Source organism: Gobius niger, assembly GCF_951799975.1.
Source record: "Gobius niger genome assembly, chromosome: 8".
NCBI lineage: Eukaryota > Metazoa > Chordata > Actinopteri > Gobiiformes > Gobiidae > Gobius > Gobius niger.
Genome location: NC_136859.1, coordinates 24,660,601 through 24,680,429, shown reverse-complemented (window position 1 = coordinate 24,680,429; position 19,829 = coordinate 24,660,601). Strand labels below are relative to the sequence as shown.

The window sequence follows — 19,829 nt, the reverse complement described above, 5'->3', positions numbered from 1 at the left end:
CTGTGGAGATATTCGCCTTTAGAACATGTTATAGGCATTGGCAGTATATTTAGAATGGTTATAGGTTTATATTTCAATAATAGCCATTCAAAGCAGGCTACATGACTTTGAAGATATCAACTTTTGTTTAAAACTTTAAAGCAACAACAGCAAAAAACAACAACAACGTTATTTTAATGTCTAGTCTAGTTGAATTGGGCGCCAAAAATGGTGACAAACAAGATAAATCTACTGAGATCATACATCCATGACTGAACAAACATAGAATGAAACAATCGATCCTAATTAGTGAAATATTAGATTGAGTCTTCTCGCGAGATGTGTGCGCGGGATCTGTCCCGGTAGTGGGTGGAGCGTGAGCGAAGCCGAGAGTGGAGCACACAGAGCAAGCAAACAGTGGAGTCGCTTCAGCAGCTGTTCTTCTCTTCTCGCTGCCTCTCTGTGACCGCTAGGCTAGCTGTAAACAACACAAAAAGCCTTCGTTATGTGGAGCAAAATCCGATGAGTGAACACGAGGTTATTTCAGCGGAAAGAGCCCACTTCTGTCGGAGATTTGTAGCTTTGCCTCACTGTGTGTCTTCTGCTCCCGCTTCAGATCGTCGGCAATGAATGAGACTGATGCTTCCTAAATGAGCTAACCTGTCATCATTCCGCCCACAAAAGCATCACTTTGACCAGAGGTAAGGATCTTTGCGTGTTTTCTGATCAGATGTCCTTGTGCTGCTCTGTCTCCGCGCCTCTCTGCATCAGCCGGGGTTAGTGTAAGTGAGAGTGATTGATGGCTGATGTGCAAGAGCCTTCCAGCTGACTGACAGTAATAGTTCGAGACGAGTAGAAAAATATATGACATCCGGTAAGTGTTGGCAATAAAAAAAAGTACTAAAGTAAAGTATTAAAGTGCTGTTGCCCAAAGAAACATATCACTACCAGAGCAATACCAACACAATGAATGCAGACTTTGTTTATGTTTCAGATATCACCACATACATTGATTTTTTCCTCGAAGGGGCCATCTACTTATGCATTTTAAGAGGATTTTAGGGGTTAACATACATTAACATATATATAACTAATAAGTGACTATCAAAAACTCCTCATTCATTTGTGTAAGTGCAGTAGATGCCATCCTTGTCCCCATTGAAAGCCTGTCTCAGGGAGCGCACTGGTGCAGCTCCATCAAATTCAGGTGTTTTTGCTTTGCTGGAAAAAACGACAACATCTCAAAACTTAAAAAAAAAAAAAAAAAAATGTTTGTTTCAAAGCTGTTTGTTAGAAAGGCTACATTTTGAGTTCACTTTATGTGCAGACCTGTGAGTTGCTTGCTCACTTGCAAGTGTGAGACGTGCTATATTTATAGGAGCACATGACGGCAGATTATATTTGCTAAATTTGGCCTGGGAAAAATCTTCTGAAAAATAGTCATAAAAAACTTGCATTTTAAGTGGTAAGAAAAAGTGTGTAAGGCGAGGGCTAAATCAGGAATAAAACATAAACCCAATTCTCACTGAACTGAAATCACCCAATGCTCTTTATATAATTAATGTGCAAATATTAAGTGTGAGTATTCAATGTTGAAATTGCTGTTATGCAATACGCACCCAGATAGAATTTAGCATGGTGTACTGCTGGGCTTTGCAAATGTAGGTCTTGACCTCTATTTTATTATCAGATGAATAATTTAAACAAATCCCCCTCATTACTGTCCATAGTGCACCATAATCTTTAAAGCAGCGACATGTCTATGCATCGGTTTTGCCAACTCTGTCAGTTGTGACCTGCTAACTGTCTCACTGGGGTCTCGCATTGCAGACTCTCTCCCATTTATTTTCCACTTACACCAAAGCCTGTGCTCTTTGGGAATGATTCAACGCTATCTTTCGCTGGAGCTCACAAAACGCTGACTTGCAAAGAAACACCAGTTTGGATTGGCCTCTGTGAATACTTTTGCATGTTAAATGTGCTTTCTATCTCTCCTCTTCTCCCCCCCCCCCCCAACCAGTGTCGTATATGTATTTTGCTGCACCGCTCTTTGCGCTTGAGCAGATTTGAGTGGATTTTCAAAGTGTCACGGCCAATGCACTTCAGTTCTTTAGTAAATAGATTAGGCACAGTTTCAGAGCGGGTTTTTGCAACTGTAATAATCGTCTCGGCAGAGGAAATATGGGCTTAAGCCTCTTTGGGGAAATATCTCTTTTTGGACTCAAAGCTGTGGCAAAATATAAAGTTTTACCATATAAATACTGTATTTGTGCAGGATTTGTCTTAATAAATATTTTATGTCACATAGACCTGCAGAGTCAAACAGTTCAATGTAGCTGGCGTGGGTCTCAGAAGAGGCATTAACTTTACATAAAAGTCTAGCAACATTATAATTATGTTAATGAAATGGAAACAGAAAACACTCCTTATTTATTGTAACTGTAACTTTGTATGTGGGCGAGAATGTTCTCACGTGATCATTTGGTCACATGATCTCCAATTAAAAAAGGTGAGTCCTGCCCTCTAAGTGCCTCGATCCCATTTTTTACATTATCCATATTTTCGACCCACTCTGGACTTTGATGAGCACCGGTCGTTGTAACAGTTGAGATCCTGTTGAGCGCTTCCTTAACCTTATTTTTCTACACTTCTAATTTATTTCCCAGTAATTTGATCAATCATTAGCGCTATCCGTTGCAAAGACCATATTATGACGAGGAAACATGGATAACATTTTCTTATCCCCCTTTTTATCCCTTGTCCCCCTGCTATGTTCTTCCTATTGCCAACACTGTGCTGGTAAAACATCCAAATTTATCAAGAAAGAACTGTCTTTCTCTGATCGAGATACAATATTATTGCTTTTGTGAGTCAGTTTGCACGACAGTGGCATATTGACCTTTTACAACCAAAAGAAGTTTATACAGATATGACATGGGGATCATTTTATGTGTAACTTTACCCTTTTCCACAAGTCACCACAGTTTGAGAACCACTCGGTCAATAAACTTAGTGATCCTTCTTTGATGTGACCCCTGTGTGTTGATTGGAAAAGTCCTTATTGAAAACTGATGGGAGGTCAGGATAGAGGCCAAGGACGAGCCCATGCAGCGTTTTCTAGCGATGTTTGATTGAAACATATAGACCTGAAAGAGTTAAACCAATTGATTGAAACTGCACTATTGTGACCACCTCTTCCAGCTTTCAATAGAAAAAGTGTTCAATATAAAAGCTTTAATAAACTTTCGAGTTGTGGATTAGCCCTCCACCTTGCAAGAATTGTATGGCATCTAAGAAGAAAAGATGCATAGAATTACTGTGTGGATAGTAATTCTAGCATCATTTAGCCTAGGGTTTTTTAAGGTTCACAGAATCAATTATCAGATCATTATTTCCATTGGACAGAGTCGTCCGCCTTAAAACATTTGTCCATTTGTTTCTGTTTGACCTAGTGCATTCACTCACTTTTTTTCCTTAACAAGTTTCTCCTGCCATCTCCTGTTCTGTTAAGGAAATATCCAATAGCTGACTGACAGTGCATTGGTGCCATCCTCTCATACCATTTATTGCATTTATGTAAATGTAGAACAGATTCATAAGATAGTTTTGCTCAACTCAAGGACATGAAGTTTTCTCCTTGCACTCAAAGGACCTATTCAGATATGAGCATTCCTCTCTATAGCGTCTGTATCTGTCCTCTTTGAGCATCTCCCTCTTGTCCCTGGGCAGCGCGGAAATGCCAGTTCGCTGCAGCTCGTGTCCTTTTCGGTTTGTTCCTCTTTGTCCGTCTGTCACTTCCACATCATCCTCGATTCTCTTCGGGACTCCTTCGGGAGCCAAGGAGCCAGTGTTAAATGTCCTGCATTAAACAAGAGGATGGTTAGGTCAGTGTAACCGATATCGAGAATGATGGGATGTTGTTAAGTAAGGCTGGGTACTGTTAAAAGGTACTGTCCCAAAAATGTGTACTTTCAACTGGTTCCAAAAAAAAAACAGCTATTGATGTTTCATGCCTGGTGGGTCTTGGGACATCACTAAAGAAGGCATTTGCTGTTATGAATGTGGAGTGTCACAACCAGAAAGACATTGAACACGCTGTAATGAAGTAAAATCCGATCTATATCTGGCCTAAATAAGCCTTAATAATTATTTGTTCCATGACTATAATTTGTAAAAGTGTGACAAATGGAGGGTTAAAAAGAAGCGCTGAATATTTTAGAAAACATAGGCAAATACAGGTGTGATTTAAAGCCCTATTGTTAAGCGGTGAATCATCATCATCATCGTCTTGTTTTGGAGGGAGGTGAGAAGAGAGACTCGTGATATGTCTAACAGATCGGGACCATTTCTGACACTCTATTTTTCACCTCCAGACATGGGTGTTGGCATCTCACTGCATTTATGAAGCAACAACCAACCGTGGCTAATATTAGGTGATGGGCAGGCTCACAAAATTTGGCTTGTTGAACCATAAAGCTATAGCAAAATTTTGCAGAAGCAGTTGCTAGCTGGCATCCCGCATCTCTGCCTAAGCATAAGGGTTGTGCCATGATAATAAATCATGAAAAAAAATGAAATAAATGGCTGTCCTAGATGAAGGTTTTTGAGTAATCATCTGTAGTCTGTGGTTAAAGTGTCAATGTTTCGCCTCTCATCCAAAAGGCTTTGTCAGTGACCCTTTCCCATCTCAGATACAGACTAGTTAAAGGCCATTGGGAGGGGTTTGTTTGGCTAAGTCCCTCCCCTCTATTAAAGGCTACTCTGACCCTTTGTTGTTCTCAGTCTCAACGACCCTGCTCTCACCTGAGTTTCAGTCTCAATGATCCAGCTCTGTGGTTCTCAGTCATTCTAACAGACTCAAGTTAGTGATTCTATACTTTTTCTATACATAAATATTGAAATAAATGTTTTCTGGAAAACTGTCACGACTCACTGAAAACGGTTCTGTGGACCGTGACCCACTTTTGAGTCCTGTCCCACCAGTTGACAGCCACTGCTCTAGCTGATCACTGCTCATTACCTGCCTATTGATCTGTCCTGGGTTTCAGCCTCATTAGCATTAGCATGACAGAGGTTTGGGGCGCAGGAGGCTGCTGTGCAGAGAGGACAGAAGAAATCTCAGACCTCCATTTCTGTTCATGAAAGGGTTTTGTTTCTTAAGAAAAACAGGTTTCTTTGACCCCTCTTTCAAACCGTTATTTTTCTTTAGCTAAAATGTTAACCTCACTGTCATCAAAGGAGTGGTTTGTGGCTTTAAGATGGAGGTGGACTGCAGACTGAGGGTCGACAGAGCTTTCTCTGCAGTGTTGATGAAGTCTTCTATAGCTGTTGTTTGTTTCTTCAATAACTGTCTTCGCCAATAACTATATTGCAATAACTCTATCATACCAATATTACTGGAGATATTTCAGTGCAGTTAAAGGGACTATATGGAGTTTAAAAATGTTAAAATGATGTATTTTCCTCCCCCTACATGTTCCAGCCATGTCCTAATGTGTAGAATGAGCCCAGACCTGTTCACAACTGCCTCTAAAATCCTGCACTGTCCCTCAAAAAGTTGTTACTTCGGGTCCGTGCGGGTTATGGTCATGCGCGAGTTTAATATAGAAATTGCAGTTACGCATACGACCTGAGGTGGCAGTAGTGAGTATAAAAATGACCAACTTGCATCCAGTCCCTTTCAAAGTAAATTTAAACAAAAAAAGAAAAAAGAAAAATCACACTGATATGGTATTATGTTTTTTGTCATTTTTGTTTTGTAGGGTTGCTCCTTCCTGTATTGATTTAGTCAAATCTAATATTGCACTAGTGATAATTTGGCAATATTATGCCCCTACCAGGCATCAAGCTTGGACCTTTTATATTCTCTGCTGATTCCGTAATGATGCATGTCCAGTCCATGCTCTTCCAGAAATGTATGGCAATGTCAAATGACTAAAGGATAACAACATTATCATTAGACAGACATGAGCCATGTTAAGCACTCAGCATTAGTGGTTGCGGTCTATGACTTGACACGTATTGTGCTAACATGTGTATGAATGCTCTCTCCTCTATAAGCTGCAGATGCCAGTTTTGTCTGGAGATGCGATGAGAGGGAAGGTTGTCTTTGCGTTGCCTGATAATGGCCGCGGGGACATTAATTCTCCAGCGTGCCACTGTGAGCTCCACAAAGCTTGATGCGAACTGACACACCACATTTAGTTCAGGAATAAAGATGACAGCCAATGAGGACGCTCCGTGACGGCCGAACGATATCGAATTGCTGCAGAGAAAGAGAGACGAGAAGGAAAGGAGGAGATAGGGCGCTTCAGAGGCTCTTGCACTGGCCTAATGAGATGCATGTCAAGGCTCGGCAAGGTGATTTGAAAGGTGAAAGAAAGGCAAGCTTGGAAAAGGTTAACACAGAGAGAAAACCTTGTAAATAACGAAAATATGATGATCCGGGGACAACAAACAGTGCTGGCGGGTTATGTTGTTATTCCCGCCCCTCTTTACCGCTTCGACTTTCCAGGATTCTCATTAAAATGCATTAGGCTGCCCTGGCCACGCTGCTTTCTCAGCCACCACCACATCATTGCGGCGCTTATCATCTCCAGAGCAAACATACACCAGCTAGACCGCAAAACTAACGGCAGGCTGCGATGAATGACAGTTATGAGGAAGAAGCGGACATATTTTGGGAATAAAAGCAAAAGATTTGATCCAAAAACAGTCAGAATGGATTTAATTGGGAGGTACAATGCAAGTGTGCGGATTGCTTTGATGAAGAAATACAGTAGTTCTGGCACGCGCAAAGCCAAACTTATAGATTTACTTTTTGTCAGAGGGGTTCATAAAGGTCAGCCTGAATCTGTAATTAAAATAAGATGTGTGTGCGGCGAACCAAAAGGTTATTTTTTCACATCCAAGTTTTTAGGAAAAGTAACATTAATTGAGACACAGGGGACTCCGGCCCCTACTATGATGTGACGGCATGTGAAACACAACAACAAAGTAGAAAGAAGCCTACAGCGCTGCAGACGTTGCGCTGTTTGCATTAGCTGCCACATCTCTGTTTGGTTTTCTCTCCTTATACTTCTCTCTCCATACCGAAACGCATATTGATTTGAATGTACAATCCCCTGGCACTCCGTCTTTGTCAGCTCTGACCTTGTATGGACTTGGAAACTCACTGAACAACTTCAAATGCACAGTTCCTGTTTTCCTGGATGGGCTCCGTGTGCATATTTACAACTTTTAAACAACTCCGGAGCATTTGTTGTAGGCGGCATGCCTCCGGGTTTGCAGGGTCAAGATGCACAAAAGCTCTTCTCCACAACACTTCAGCAGCGCACTGTCTATTCCTGTGCTGGCAGCCTGTACATCACATGGAGATTATGGTCAAGGGCATTTCTTTATTTGTGCTAAAAATGTGTCTACTCTTAAATCTGATAAACACTTTGAGGCAAAAAGTATCAAAATGTATGAGTCCAATTAGCTTCATTAGATCTTCTAGTAATTATGCTTGTGTGTTCTTATAGCCAGACCTTTATGTAGATTTCATACCTGACAGTTTCGGCTGCAACTGTGGCCTTCCTCAGAGATTGTCACCTGGTGTTGCTGTGACCTGTCCGGTCAGCAGATTTAAACAGTTTTTGTCTCCGTCTTCCTGCTTGTCGTAGCAGGCTGACAGCGCCATCTGCAGTCCAACTTCTTCAGAACAGAATGTGTGGGAAAGTTGTCCCGGTTCACAGTCTGGGGGGGGGGCACTTCCGAATCTCGATGGCTTCCCTGATCCAACGGTGGTATTTGTTGCTCTCGGTGCCGATGACGTGGGCACTGTCCCAATCCCTGAGGTGGTTCTTCCTCTTGCAGTGGTCTGATACGGCAGACTTTAGCTGTTCTGGTTTTGCTTGTCGTCTGACGAAGGTTGCTGCCGACGCTTTCAGATACAAAATCAACCTAAAGGTCTGGCTTTAAGAACATAAAAGCATAAACATTTATTGTTTTCGTGTATGAGTTGTGCAACATTTAAAGGTGAAGAATAATTGACTGAAATTATGCACAATCTACCACAAAACGTATCAATAATTCTGATTACACATTTTTCATTTGCGCTATGAGTCATGTAAATAAGTCTATCAAATCTAAATTCTCCATCTAGAAGAAGAATGTGACTTCGTATCAGCAACTACACAGAAAAAGCCATTGGAATGACCCTAGTTTTCATTCCTGAGTGCTATCTTGAATGATGGTTGATGATTCCCAACCGCTTATTTGGTTTTTGATGGTACTCGTCAAGTGTTGACGTAACCGGGCTGTTGAGAGTCTTCGTGAAACATTGTTTTCTCCTTTAACCATGAGAGCCTCTTAAAGTTTCTCGCCTCTTAAAATTTCAAGCTCACATTAACGGCAAGTAACTGGGGTCAGTGTAACAACAAGCTTGCTTTTAAAAGATTTTGTCTGAGAGCAAATTTACTGCGTGATTCGGCCTTCTGCTTTTATCAGTTGTGGTTTGAAAAGCCCCATTATTTCCTAACACTCGCTAATAAAGTGTATTGGCCCTGCACCAAACAGCAGCAGAGTCTGCGTTATAGCTGCAAATGGAGGGGGTCAAACCAAAGCAGTGATTTTCTCAGCAGTGGTTCACATTCAGAGGCGAGAGGAGGCCATGGACATGTAATGATGGTACCATAGAGAAAAGTGCAGCATGAGAAAGTTTGTTTCTCTATAAAAATCTTTCAAACACACGATTCTCAGCTTAGAGGATATATCCAAAATGACCTTTTTCTCTTCATTCGTACAGTCTTGGTTAGCCTAATCCTTTCCTCTTTTAGTAGCTAAAGCACTCTGATTATGTATTTTCTGGATTTTATTGCCTAGAACTTTGAAGTGTCCTCCACATTTTAAAGCCTGAACTGTTCTGCACTCAAACTACATCGTGCACCGTACCATTGATTTGTTAGCATGCCGTAAGTTAAATGTTGTGGTTTGTAGCGTATATTTATCGGCATTCCAAGCAACATACACAATCCCTAGAAGAGCAGTATTTCTCTTTACTCATCAAGGCACACACATTGAAGTAAAGTAAAGTAGTTGTTGATATGCAATGACATTTCAATAAGCTCTTTTCTTAATATATAACAATGGCTTTTAAGCCTTTGTCCTGTAGAATCTGACTTCTTGTTGCATGAATCCATGGTATAACCTCGCCTTTTCTCCTTGTCACTTCCCCAATTTACTCCTCTCCTGCAGCTCTCCACAGGTTGCAGAGCCTTGTTATGGCGGTTCCTCATTAAAGAGAACAAGACCGAGGCCTGTGTGAACCACTGTGCTGGACAATACAACAGCGCACTATACAGCGAAGGAGACAAGTTAACAGCTATAGGAGACACCTGAGGAAGAGGAGCAGTGTGCCATATTGTGTCAGAGAAGCAACAGCAGCGAGAGCGTTAGCACAACAGATTTAGCGGAACACCTGAAGGGCTTCCCCCGGGGGTTTGTGACAGCTCCCGCTTTGACATCAGGGGGATTGAGGCGGGACGGCCCACTGCGGCACATTCACACGGAAAGATGAAACAGTCGTATAAATATTCGCGTGATAGGATTTGTCACATTTCTTAACATTTTTAAAGATGTCACCTTGACTCCAGTTGAGAAACGTTTAATCTCATTTTAATGTGTCGTGCAATGGGAATAGGACCTTTTGTGTTTTGTATGCCAACACAATGGAGCTGCACAATAAAAGAAAAAAAAGTGATGTTAGATACAGTTTGCAATTTCCGTTTAAGTACAGCGCAATTTTTTTTCAGCAAGGTTTGTCAACAACAAAGGCTTAAACGGACCAAAACAAGGCTTAAACGGAAATAAATCGGGGAAAATCACGACTAAAACAGAACTTTTGCACATCATCAGCACTGTTATTTGGTTTGCTCAGTGAGATGGAGCACCTCACATATTGTTTTTTGTCACGACTATTGGAAATGTTTATTGTCAATCCTTGCAACATAGTGATTTATATGATAAATGTAGAAAGGTAGAAAGTTTGTAAAGGTAGACAGTTTGGAAAACACAATATCATGGCTTGCTAGTGCTACACCCGCCTAAAGTGTAGCTCCCAATGTTGAAGTATCTTTTTAGTGCGAATCTCTGTGCTTTGAGTGGCTATTTAAGCGACAGGTAACTTTGAGCAACTTCACGTTTGTGATCGCTGAATATATGGCATCTCATTACGGTGAAGTCCCTGGTGACTTGTGCAACCTAATTTCTTCAAATAGTCCTCCAGTGTGGCAGAAATGTCGCAAGATCGTTCATTTTACTTGTCATATTGTATTATGCAAACCTTTGATGGACAGCTGTAATGCACATGGACATATGCAAATTGAGCTTACATTATTGTATGTTACCCATTGAGTTTGGCTGCCCAAGACTTTGTAATGTTGCATGGCTTGTTGTGAAAGTGCCATTCTATTAGGACGGGGCTACTAATTAGTCTTAAATAAACCTCAACAAAGAATGAATGCTACTCTAGTATTATCTAATACACACACAAAAAAAGCATTTCATTATATTCATTTTAACAGCCACAGGAGGCTGCATGTTGATTCATTGCACAACTCTGTTTTGTTATCATTGGCGACAAATTTCTGAAACACTGAAGAGGCACCAAGAGCCCCCCCCACACCTGCAGCACAGTGGAGGCGTCACAAGAGGCGCTACAGGGGGAAAAAAGGGACAAACGAGGAGATATCCGGGCAAGACTCACAGCTAAGCCACACATGCCTTCCATCCCTTCCCTACTATTGTTCTGGCTAATGGAGAATAAAACAGATTAACTGCTAAGCTCTTCCCAGAAGATGGTGAAAGACTGTTGTGGCGCGGAGGGAGCTGCGCACGAGGAGGTGGAGGAGCTGACCAGTGCAGGACACCATGCTCTGAAACAGGGGAAAACCCACGAGGTGCTGCACCGTTTCAGAGGAGACTGAAGGCAGCCAGCCAGGTGTCCTCCGGGTGGTACGGTTTCCCCGACCTCCTAATACATGCTGGTCAGGTTGGCCCACAGAGGCAGCGCGGCTCAATCGCAGCATTTCAGGACTTACTTCTTAAATTAGCATATAAAGCATGTATTTTTTTTTCATTTGGAAACACTATTTAGCATGTGCCCCTGTACTTAAATCCTGGGGGCTGTCTTTTAACATTGAACATGTCTTGTCACTAGTGGTTTGCAAAGTCTCTTAAATACTGTGCTAAGAAAACCAACGTTTTTCTTTGAGGGCAAACAGCGTATCACTTCAGTTCTCACTTAAAATGAGTCTAAAGCCACTTGTCCTCCAAGGTCAGTATATCCAAATGACCACTTTGCAACTCTTAGATAAAGGCACCCTTTTGCCTTTATCTAAAGCCGCACGTTGTAAACAGTCCAATCTTTTGTAAACAGCTTCCAGTCTAGCTCCTTTTCAATGGACGGGCACATGTGGAGATGTAGATGAGCATGCATTGTTCCTCCTTCTCCCCCGTCTTGGTGCAGTAGTGGTGACATTTCCAGGGCCGGGAGTGTTGGCGCGGACAAACTGCAAAGGGCATTCGGTGTGTCCCACTGGGAGATGTGTGCAGTGAGCAGGAGAGAGGAGCACTGCTGCTGGCTCTGCGCTCCCCCAAAACGACCTTGTCATTGTCTTCCCAAGGAGCCAGCTGGACATGTCCTAATAATGCAAATACGCAATGTTAAATATAAAGCTCCGCTACCACCACAGAGCTGTACCGAGTGGAAAAAAAAGAGGCTAGTTTGAGCATTAGTCTATTCAATTTGGCTTCCCTTCTTAGTGTGGTCACAGCTAATAATCTTGCTCCCAGCGTGTAATTAGCTTTTTGATTTGGCTTATTAATGGTGAAATTGTCAGAATAATGATTTTCTTTTTTTTCTTTTTTTTTGCATTTGCCTGAAGTGGTGTGAGCATCAAAGACTAGTTGCCAGTAGCTGTTCATTTATATACAATTTTTGCTTAATCAGCTATGTAGTAATCGTGTAAATGTAATTACTGTTATAGCTGTTTAGATAAGGCATTTTGAGCGCTTTCTCAGACGGCTCAAAATTGCTTTACGATTTCATGCTTTATTAATTCACTCCATAATTGAAAAGTTTGCGGCCACATCTGCCCTGGGGTAAACCGACGGACGCGAGGCTGCCGATGTGCACCATCGGCCGCTCCGACTCACTCACTATCTACATTCACATCATTATTTCGAGCTTTCAGGAAACATTAACATGACTGGCTGCGTAAAGCATACTATAGCATACCTCTTTATACACATACAAATTACCCATAGGCTCTAGTCACTGACACTTTTCTTTTCACATTTAGTGTCATTTAGTTATTTTTCAAGCAGTGTGGACAGACGAGTTGTTTTTGTCCCTTTATCTTTCCATTTTCCATTTGGCTATTTGTTGGAATAAACGCGCTAAGATCTGTCTGAAAAGATTTTTGGCATTTTGCATTTGGCCCCGGGCTTTTGTTCCTGTCCCGCTGTTATTTTCTTCCACTATTAAGTGATTTCTGAAAGCCGTTTGTCATGGTTTTAATTCGATGGTGTATATAGTTCTTTGCCACGTCCTTTTCATTGTTTCAGCCATAACATAACAGATCCCATATTGTTGCCATGTGATTTGAGTGGGATACTCTTACCAGCAGCTTCTCCCTTGCATTGTTCTTGTTTCGTTTGTGCTTCTGGCTGCTGCATATACAATGAGCCCACAGGACTGTATCCAGCTCTTTGATTTACATCTTCTCTGACTGAGGACGACATCTTGTCACAGGAAATAACATTAACCTTTATTTATCTACTTATTCCGCCGCAACTTTCTTTAATCCAAGTGAAGAGAATTGTTTTTGGTAGACCCCACTCATCTTTTGATATTTTTAGAGCGGCAATTTGCATACAAACAATAAATATGTTGGGTTCGGTCGCCTTTCCCAGCCGCCTCATTGTCAGTCTATTTTTTATTTTAGCTTTTATATTTGGAAATCTAGCTCACAGTGGCAGTTGTCCCGGTAAGGTCAATATGTGCAGAGTGTAGGCGCTGCTCCTGTCAACAATGGCCCAGATTTGAAATAGAAAGGAGACTGTTATGGTCATTTCAATGTCACCCAGCATTACGCAATGGGGATGCGGTGCATAACAATTAGTCATTTGAGGTTTAAGGATAAACCATTATACAGCCCATCTGTATCCAACAAGGTTACGATGTTATGGCTATGCATTTGAAGCTTAGTGACATTGGAAACCGATCAAGAATCTCTTGCTTGCTGAATTCATGTTGTGCTGTTGGCTGTTTCAATTAGCACTTCTGAATACGAGGCCAAGGTTCTCGACCTTCTTCTGGGCGGTGGAGAGTCCTTGCCTTAAGTTGAGGAGTATCTCAAGGTCTTGTTCTCCAGTGAGGGACGGGTGGAGCATGAGATTGACAGACAGATCGGTGCAAATGTGGTCACTGTATCGGACTGTTGTGGTTCAAGATCAAAGCTCAAGATCACAAAAACAAGTGATTGAAATGAGTGTCCTCCGCAGTGTGGCTGGGCACACCCTTAGGAATAGAGTGAGGAGCTCAGTCACCCGGGAGGAACTCGGAGTAGAGTCACTTCCTCTTCCTGACGAGAGGAGCCAGCTGAGGTGGCTCGGGAATCTGTTCTGGATGCCTTCTGATCTCGCCCCCCTCGGGAGGTGTTCTTGGCGTGTCCCCGGGGAAGACCTAAGACATGTTTGAGGGACGCCTTGGGATCCCCTCAGAACAGCTAAGGAGGTGTGCGTGGATCGTGTAGTTTGGGCATCTCAGACTGCTGCCTCCGCAACTCGGCCTCGGAAAAAGTGGAAGAAAATGGATGGATGAATCTTAAAAGCCTCATCATGTCCATAGTTTGTAAATGAATGCGAAAGGACTTAACCTTTCCACTTTAGAGGTTAAAATTAGCACAAGCCAAAGCACGGCAATGCCATTTCAAATAACATTCAAATGGAGCATGATAAATATTCATCGTGAACAGGTTTCTTGGTCTTTTTAAGCTTAACCATTTCTTTAAAAACACTATCGTTTTTTTATTTAGAAGGAGATTTATTTGTCATTATAATATTGTACAACAAAATTGCGTAGTTGCATACAGTGCATTAAATATAAAGAAGAATGGGTGAGACGTTAAAACTCCCACATTGTTTTGGTAAGACCAAAATAACAATATAGGCTTTATTAAAATGACCAATCACATTGACTTTAAGCATTCCTCCCTGCAAGTGTGTGGTGATCAATGGTAGACAGGAAGTGGGACATGATGTTTTTCACATATAAAAACAATGATAGCCTTGTGGTTAAGGGAGCTCTGTGCTGGACTCAGTGTCATGAGTTTGTCTCCTGGTTCCAACTCATTGCTGAATCAATTTAGTTTTGTATAGTTTGCCTTAAAACAAATAGTCTGCCACTGTCAGACAGACACTATATTTTAAATATTTATGAAACTTTTTTTTTTTCACCTATTGATGAATTAATTTAGCAAGTATCATATTTTATAGTATGCTATTTTTATCGCCACTGTACTAAATATCACCATTCATTGTCAGCCTATATTGTTATGTTACTCCTCGGTTTTAATTATTGCTTAAACAAATTCTGCCCAAAGGTATAACTTTAGACTCAACCGTATCGTAATATTGTTTTTGTGACAAGTGTTTTGAATTCATAGCTTCATAATGTTTGAGCAAATATTGGATTATTTCTTCCTGAGGAGTTGAACAGCAGTATAAAGGCCTCAAAAAGCCCGTAGTAAAAGGAAGTATGGTTAAACCCGTTCCCTGCTGTAACCGGAGCGCTGCCTGTTGGGTTTGATGTATCGAGGCCTGTGTGCACCACCGCTGTGTCGGGAAACAGTCCTTTACCCACAGCAACAGGGCAAGACTCATGTAGCATTTATGATTCAGAGACTCGTGTTTGTTTCTGTGGGGGCAAGGAGATGCCTCCACTAAGAATGCAAAGAAAATATGCTGCAACTTTCTCTGCATATTCCTTCATAGATAGCTTTGCGTTTCTGAAATATATAGGTTCTTTAGTACATTGTAAAAGCAGACATTTACAAAAGCATTGTGCATCTAATTATATAACATTTTCATTGATTTTAAACCAGCAGTTTTGTTGTTTGCTTTCTCTTATCTGCTTATAAACTCATCTGTGTTAGAAATACATTATGAACGTTACTTCATTGATTGTGAATAAATAAAAGGAGGTTGAGGGCCTTTGTGCAAACTTACCTTAAACTGTATGCTAGACAGTTCACTTCAGATTGTTAGCCACTTTGGAAAAAAGAGTGCAAAGTGTAAAATACCGTGCAATAAAAAGTCCATACAAAGTTAACGTGCATTATTTAGAGTCCTCACAGTTTGTGGAAAGAAATGGCGAACAGTAGAACATTTGATAGAGTGATGTCCAAGAACACAAGAACTACAGGGTCAGACCTTGATTTAAACCACCAAGAAAGGTTTAATGGACATGATCTGCACTTTGATTCTAAACTATTCATAAAAGGCCTAATTTAGAAAAGTGCAAATGTATAATATATAATCGTATATTAGATAAAGTATGGGTATCAATTATTTTTGACAGTAATACAGTACTATAATTCCTATTAATCTCTCTGTCAGTCAGGGATCTTGGTCTGAAAAATAACATTGACTGTGTCTTCCATTTCGACATGTTTTTATATCTCACTATTGCAATCCTCCAATACACTGATGCAGTTTAACCTAAGGAAATACTGTGACATCTCATCCATTTTCTCCTTTCAAAATGCGATCCAAACTTCACCCGCTGCTGCTCCCAGCGTGACTTCCACCGTCAGCAAAGGTAACATTTAGTTCACTGTAAACTCTAAGGCAGTGTAGTTTAAGATGTAAGCTGTTTGATTCGACACAAAAGCTTTCGAAACCTCTCTTTTTTTCTCACAGGACCTACCTTGCATCGCTGATTTTGAAAAATCCTGTCTTTTGAGTTTGATCTCATCTTTTGACCCTGTTCCTTGTCACATATTGTGCTAGTGCATTTTCAGAAATATCCCCAGGACGTCTCTCTTTACTTTTACAAAATGGTAAAAGAAATAATAAAATGCTGGAGAGAAATATACGTGACAACTGTGGGAACATAACGCAAAAAGTGATGTGCCTTGTGTAAAAAAAAGAAAGAAAGAAAAAGAGAACATACCTGGCTGGGAATAGAAAGACATGCCAGGTACAAGGTGAGACGTATGCAGTAACAACTGTTATTCCCAACGGCAGGTGTGAAACCGAAATCATCCATGTATGGTGTGATTGCAGAGGAAAGCTGATATCACTGCTGCGCGTTTGTGATACTGTGTTCAACATCGCACTGCAAATGGCTCAAAGAAAAGTAAAGTAAAAAACAAGCTGATGATGTTGTTGTTGATGTTAATGTTGATGTTAATGTTCTCAGACAGATTTTTATGTTTTGTTATTTCACTCTGCTCACACTAAACAAATGGCCAGTGTCTTAATAAAGTCATGAGCGGATCCCTCTTTCCCCTCAACCCATACATTACATCACTGTGCACTGAGCCTTCGTAAAGACCACTGTTCCCCTGCTGCAGATAAATGCAGGTGAACTCTTCAGATAGTTGTTTAGCATGCTGCCTGCCTCGTGTTGGCTGGCAGCTGCTATCCATTAGCCCCTGGTTTGATTTAGTCCCTCAATGACTCACTTGTTCTGCGGGTATGCAGATGAGCCGGTCGAGAGCCGCTCCGGGTTGTTCTTTTCTCTCTCTGCGTAATTTGTCCAGAGAAGGTTAGCCCAGGAAAAAGTCTCATTTATTTGCCAGGGTAAACAAATGGTGCAAGTGAAGTGGGAGAACAAGACCAGCCCCGGTGAATCACTGCATTGTGTAGTTCAGTTCGAAAGAGACAAAGCTTTAACACTCCTTTTATTTCATATTTGCATATCTGTGCTTATTCGTAGTGGAACTAAAAGAAAGTGAGGGTGAACAAGAACCAATTACACTTTGCCTCTTCAAAGATTTTAACCCCTTCCCTTGATACCATCATCTAAAAAAATAATTTAGCTCTCTGTTTTTTACCTAATGTCTTTTTCTTCACTCTCTGTCTCTTCCAGTCACAGCCAGTTGGCGGATGTCTCACCCCCTCCGTGTTCGGGTGGAGTCTGGTTGGAGTCGGGACACTGGCCCGGACCTGCTTCAGTGATGAGGGCCTCAGTGGCTGGGTGCAGGATGACCCTCGGCACCCTCCTCAACGGGCTGCTGGTGTCCGTGGTGGCCGCCCTGCTTTGGAAGTACTCCAAACTCAGCGAACATGCCGCTTTGCTTGAGGAGGAGCTACACATGACGCGGCAGTCGCAAGAGCTGTCCCAAGCGCGAATAGACTACCATGTCGCCCTCGAGTCCCTGCACCAACACGGGACGCAGATGGTTTGTACCGGGAAGATGCACACAGACCGTATTTGCAGATTCGACTACCTCTGCTATTGCTCAGACGCGGAGGAGTTTGTGTTTTTCCACTCAAATTCGTCGGTCATGCTGCCCAATTTAGGATCTCGGCGCTTTCAACCCGCCTTGCTAGACTTGTCATCAGTAGAAGATCACAACACGCAATATTTTAACTTTTTAGAGCTACCAGTTGCCGCATTGAAATTCATGCCCAAGCCGGTCTTCGTGCCAGATGTAACACTTATCCTAAATCGTTTCAATCCGGATAATTTAATGCATGTTTTCCATGATGATCTCTTGCCTGCCTATTACACTATGAAGCAGTATACCGACCTTGATGACGAAGCCAGGCTAGTTTTCATGGAAGGCTGGAGCGAGGGGCCCCATTTTGATCTGTACCGGCTTCTTAGCAACAAGCAACCCCTACTGAAAGAACAACTGAAGAACTTCGGCAAGCTCATGTGTTTCACGAAGTCGTACGTTGGTTTGTCGAAGATGACAACATGGTACCAGTATGGTTTCGTGCAACCGCAAGGGCCGAAAGCGAACATCTTGGTGTCGGGAAATGAAATTCGACAGTTTGCCATAGCTTTGATGGACAAAATGAACATTTCGAGACCAGAAGAACCGGACGCTAGTGCCGAAGACGACAAGGAGAAAAGGGAGGATTACATTGTGGTTTTTAGCCGTTCAACAACAAGGCTAATCTTGAACGAAGCAGAGTTGATTATGGCCCTTGCGCAAGAGTTCCAGATGCGAGTGGTCACAGTGTCCCTTGAAGACCAGTCCTTCTCTAGCATCGTCCAAGTCCTAAGTGGGGCCTTTATGTTAGTTAGCATGCACGGAGCACAGCTGATCTCGTCGCTGTTTTTACCGAGAGGTTCCGTAGTGGTCGAGTTGTTCCCGTTCGCGGTCAACCCAGAACAGTATACCCCGTACAAGACACTAGCATCCCTACCTAGCATGGACTTGCACTACATTCCATGGCGAAACAACATTGAGGAAAATACAGTCACACATCCCGATAGACCGTGGGAGCAAGGAGGCATCAGTCACTTGGAAAAAGCAGAGCAGGAAAGGATACTAACCAGCAAAGATGTCCCGAGACACCTTTGTTGTCGGAATCCGGAGTGGCTTTTCCGAATCTATCAGGACACCTTGGTGGATATTCCATCGTTTTTGGACACGCTCAAGGAAGGCATGAAAGTGAAACCCATTTTGAAAAAGTCCAAAACTGCCACATTAGTGCATCCAGGCAGAGTAAGAGAACCACAATGTCAGACTTCTGTTCAAACGTCAAATGAGGCCAAACTCTCGGTCTCTTGGCAGATACCATGGAATTTAAAGTTTTTGAAAGTACGAGAAGTGAAATATGAAGTTTGGATACAGGAGCAGGGAGAAAATACCTACATGCCTTACATCCTGCCTCAGCAAAACTATACCTTTTCAGAAAACATCAAACCATTCACGACTTACCTGGTTTGGGTTCGATGTATCTTCAACAAAAACCTACTGGGCCCTTTTGCAGATGTGCTGATGTGTAGGACCTAGTATGTTATATGTACAACTGGAAACCTCATTTTTTTAACTTGCGAAAGGTTATATACTGTTTCTGCAAAGAAGTTGGGATAGCCGTTTTCATTCAGTGACTTTTCCACAGGGTCTAGATGTTTTCTCAAGACTAACCTATCCCCTTCAAAGATAAAGGGAAAAGACTACTAGAGTTTAAGCAGATCTACAGTATTTATGTGCAAAATTGTATTGTTTTTAGTGGTAGAGGAAACACTGATTCTTACTCTTTTACAGTATGCAATGTAGCCTTTTCTGTCAATGGCGAGAAAGATTTTAGGATAGATTTTAACATTTTTCTTACATGTCTGTGATCAATGTGTGAATGGTCATGGTGGTTTATCTTGGAATCAGAGTCCAGCCAAAACCAAAGTACCTTTTTGAGTTAAGCCAATCATGTTCAATGCCTTCTGTGTTATTTTGATATCGACTATAGACTTTTTATTAATAGAAATGATCAAACTTTACTACTGAGATTTCTTCCACCATTTGAGCTATACACTTGTGCGATTAGCAGCACAAAATCCCCTCCCTGATTGGCTCATTTCTTCTTATGGGCACATCTACAGAATATATCTTATTTATCCTGTTTTTTTGCACATGAGTCGCTGAAGCAGAGCCCACGCTTACTCCACAGCCCTGGTCCAGGCCAAGTCGTCGACGCTGCTTCGTGCGGCTGTGTGGCTCAACTGTGCTGGTCGACCGCCATGCACCGGCCTGGCCAATTTGGTATTGGCTGACCAGGAAATCTCCCGTAAATACCGCTGGCCACTCCGCCTCTGAAAATCACCCATTAAAAATCATTATCTG

At 41.9% G+C, this 19,829-nt stretch overlaps 1 protein-coding gene across 1 annotated transcript; it reads left to right on the top strand.

Annotated features, from left to right (window-relative positions):
- Positions 1 to 362: 362 nt before the first annotated feature.
- pomgnt2 (protein O-linked mannose N-acetylglucosaminyltransferase 2 (beta 1,4-)) lies at positions 363 to 19,574 on the top strand. Its single transcript, XM_079561403.1, has 2 exons — positions 363 to 680; positions 17,120 to 19,574. Exon 2 carries the CDS (start codon positions 17,208 to 17,210, stop codon positions 18,999 to 19,001), a length of 1,794 nt encoding a protein of 597 aa, XP_079417529.1. The 5' UTR covers positions 363 to 680; positions 17,120 to 17,207; the 3' UTR covers positions 19,002 to 19,574.
- The last annotated feature ends 255 nt before the right edge of the window (positions 19,575 to 19,829 follow it).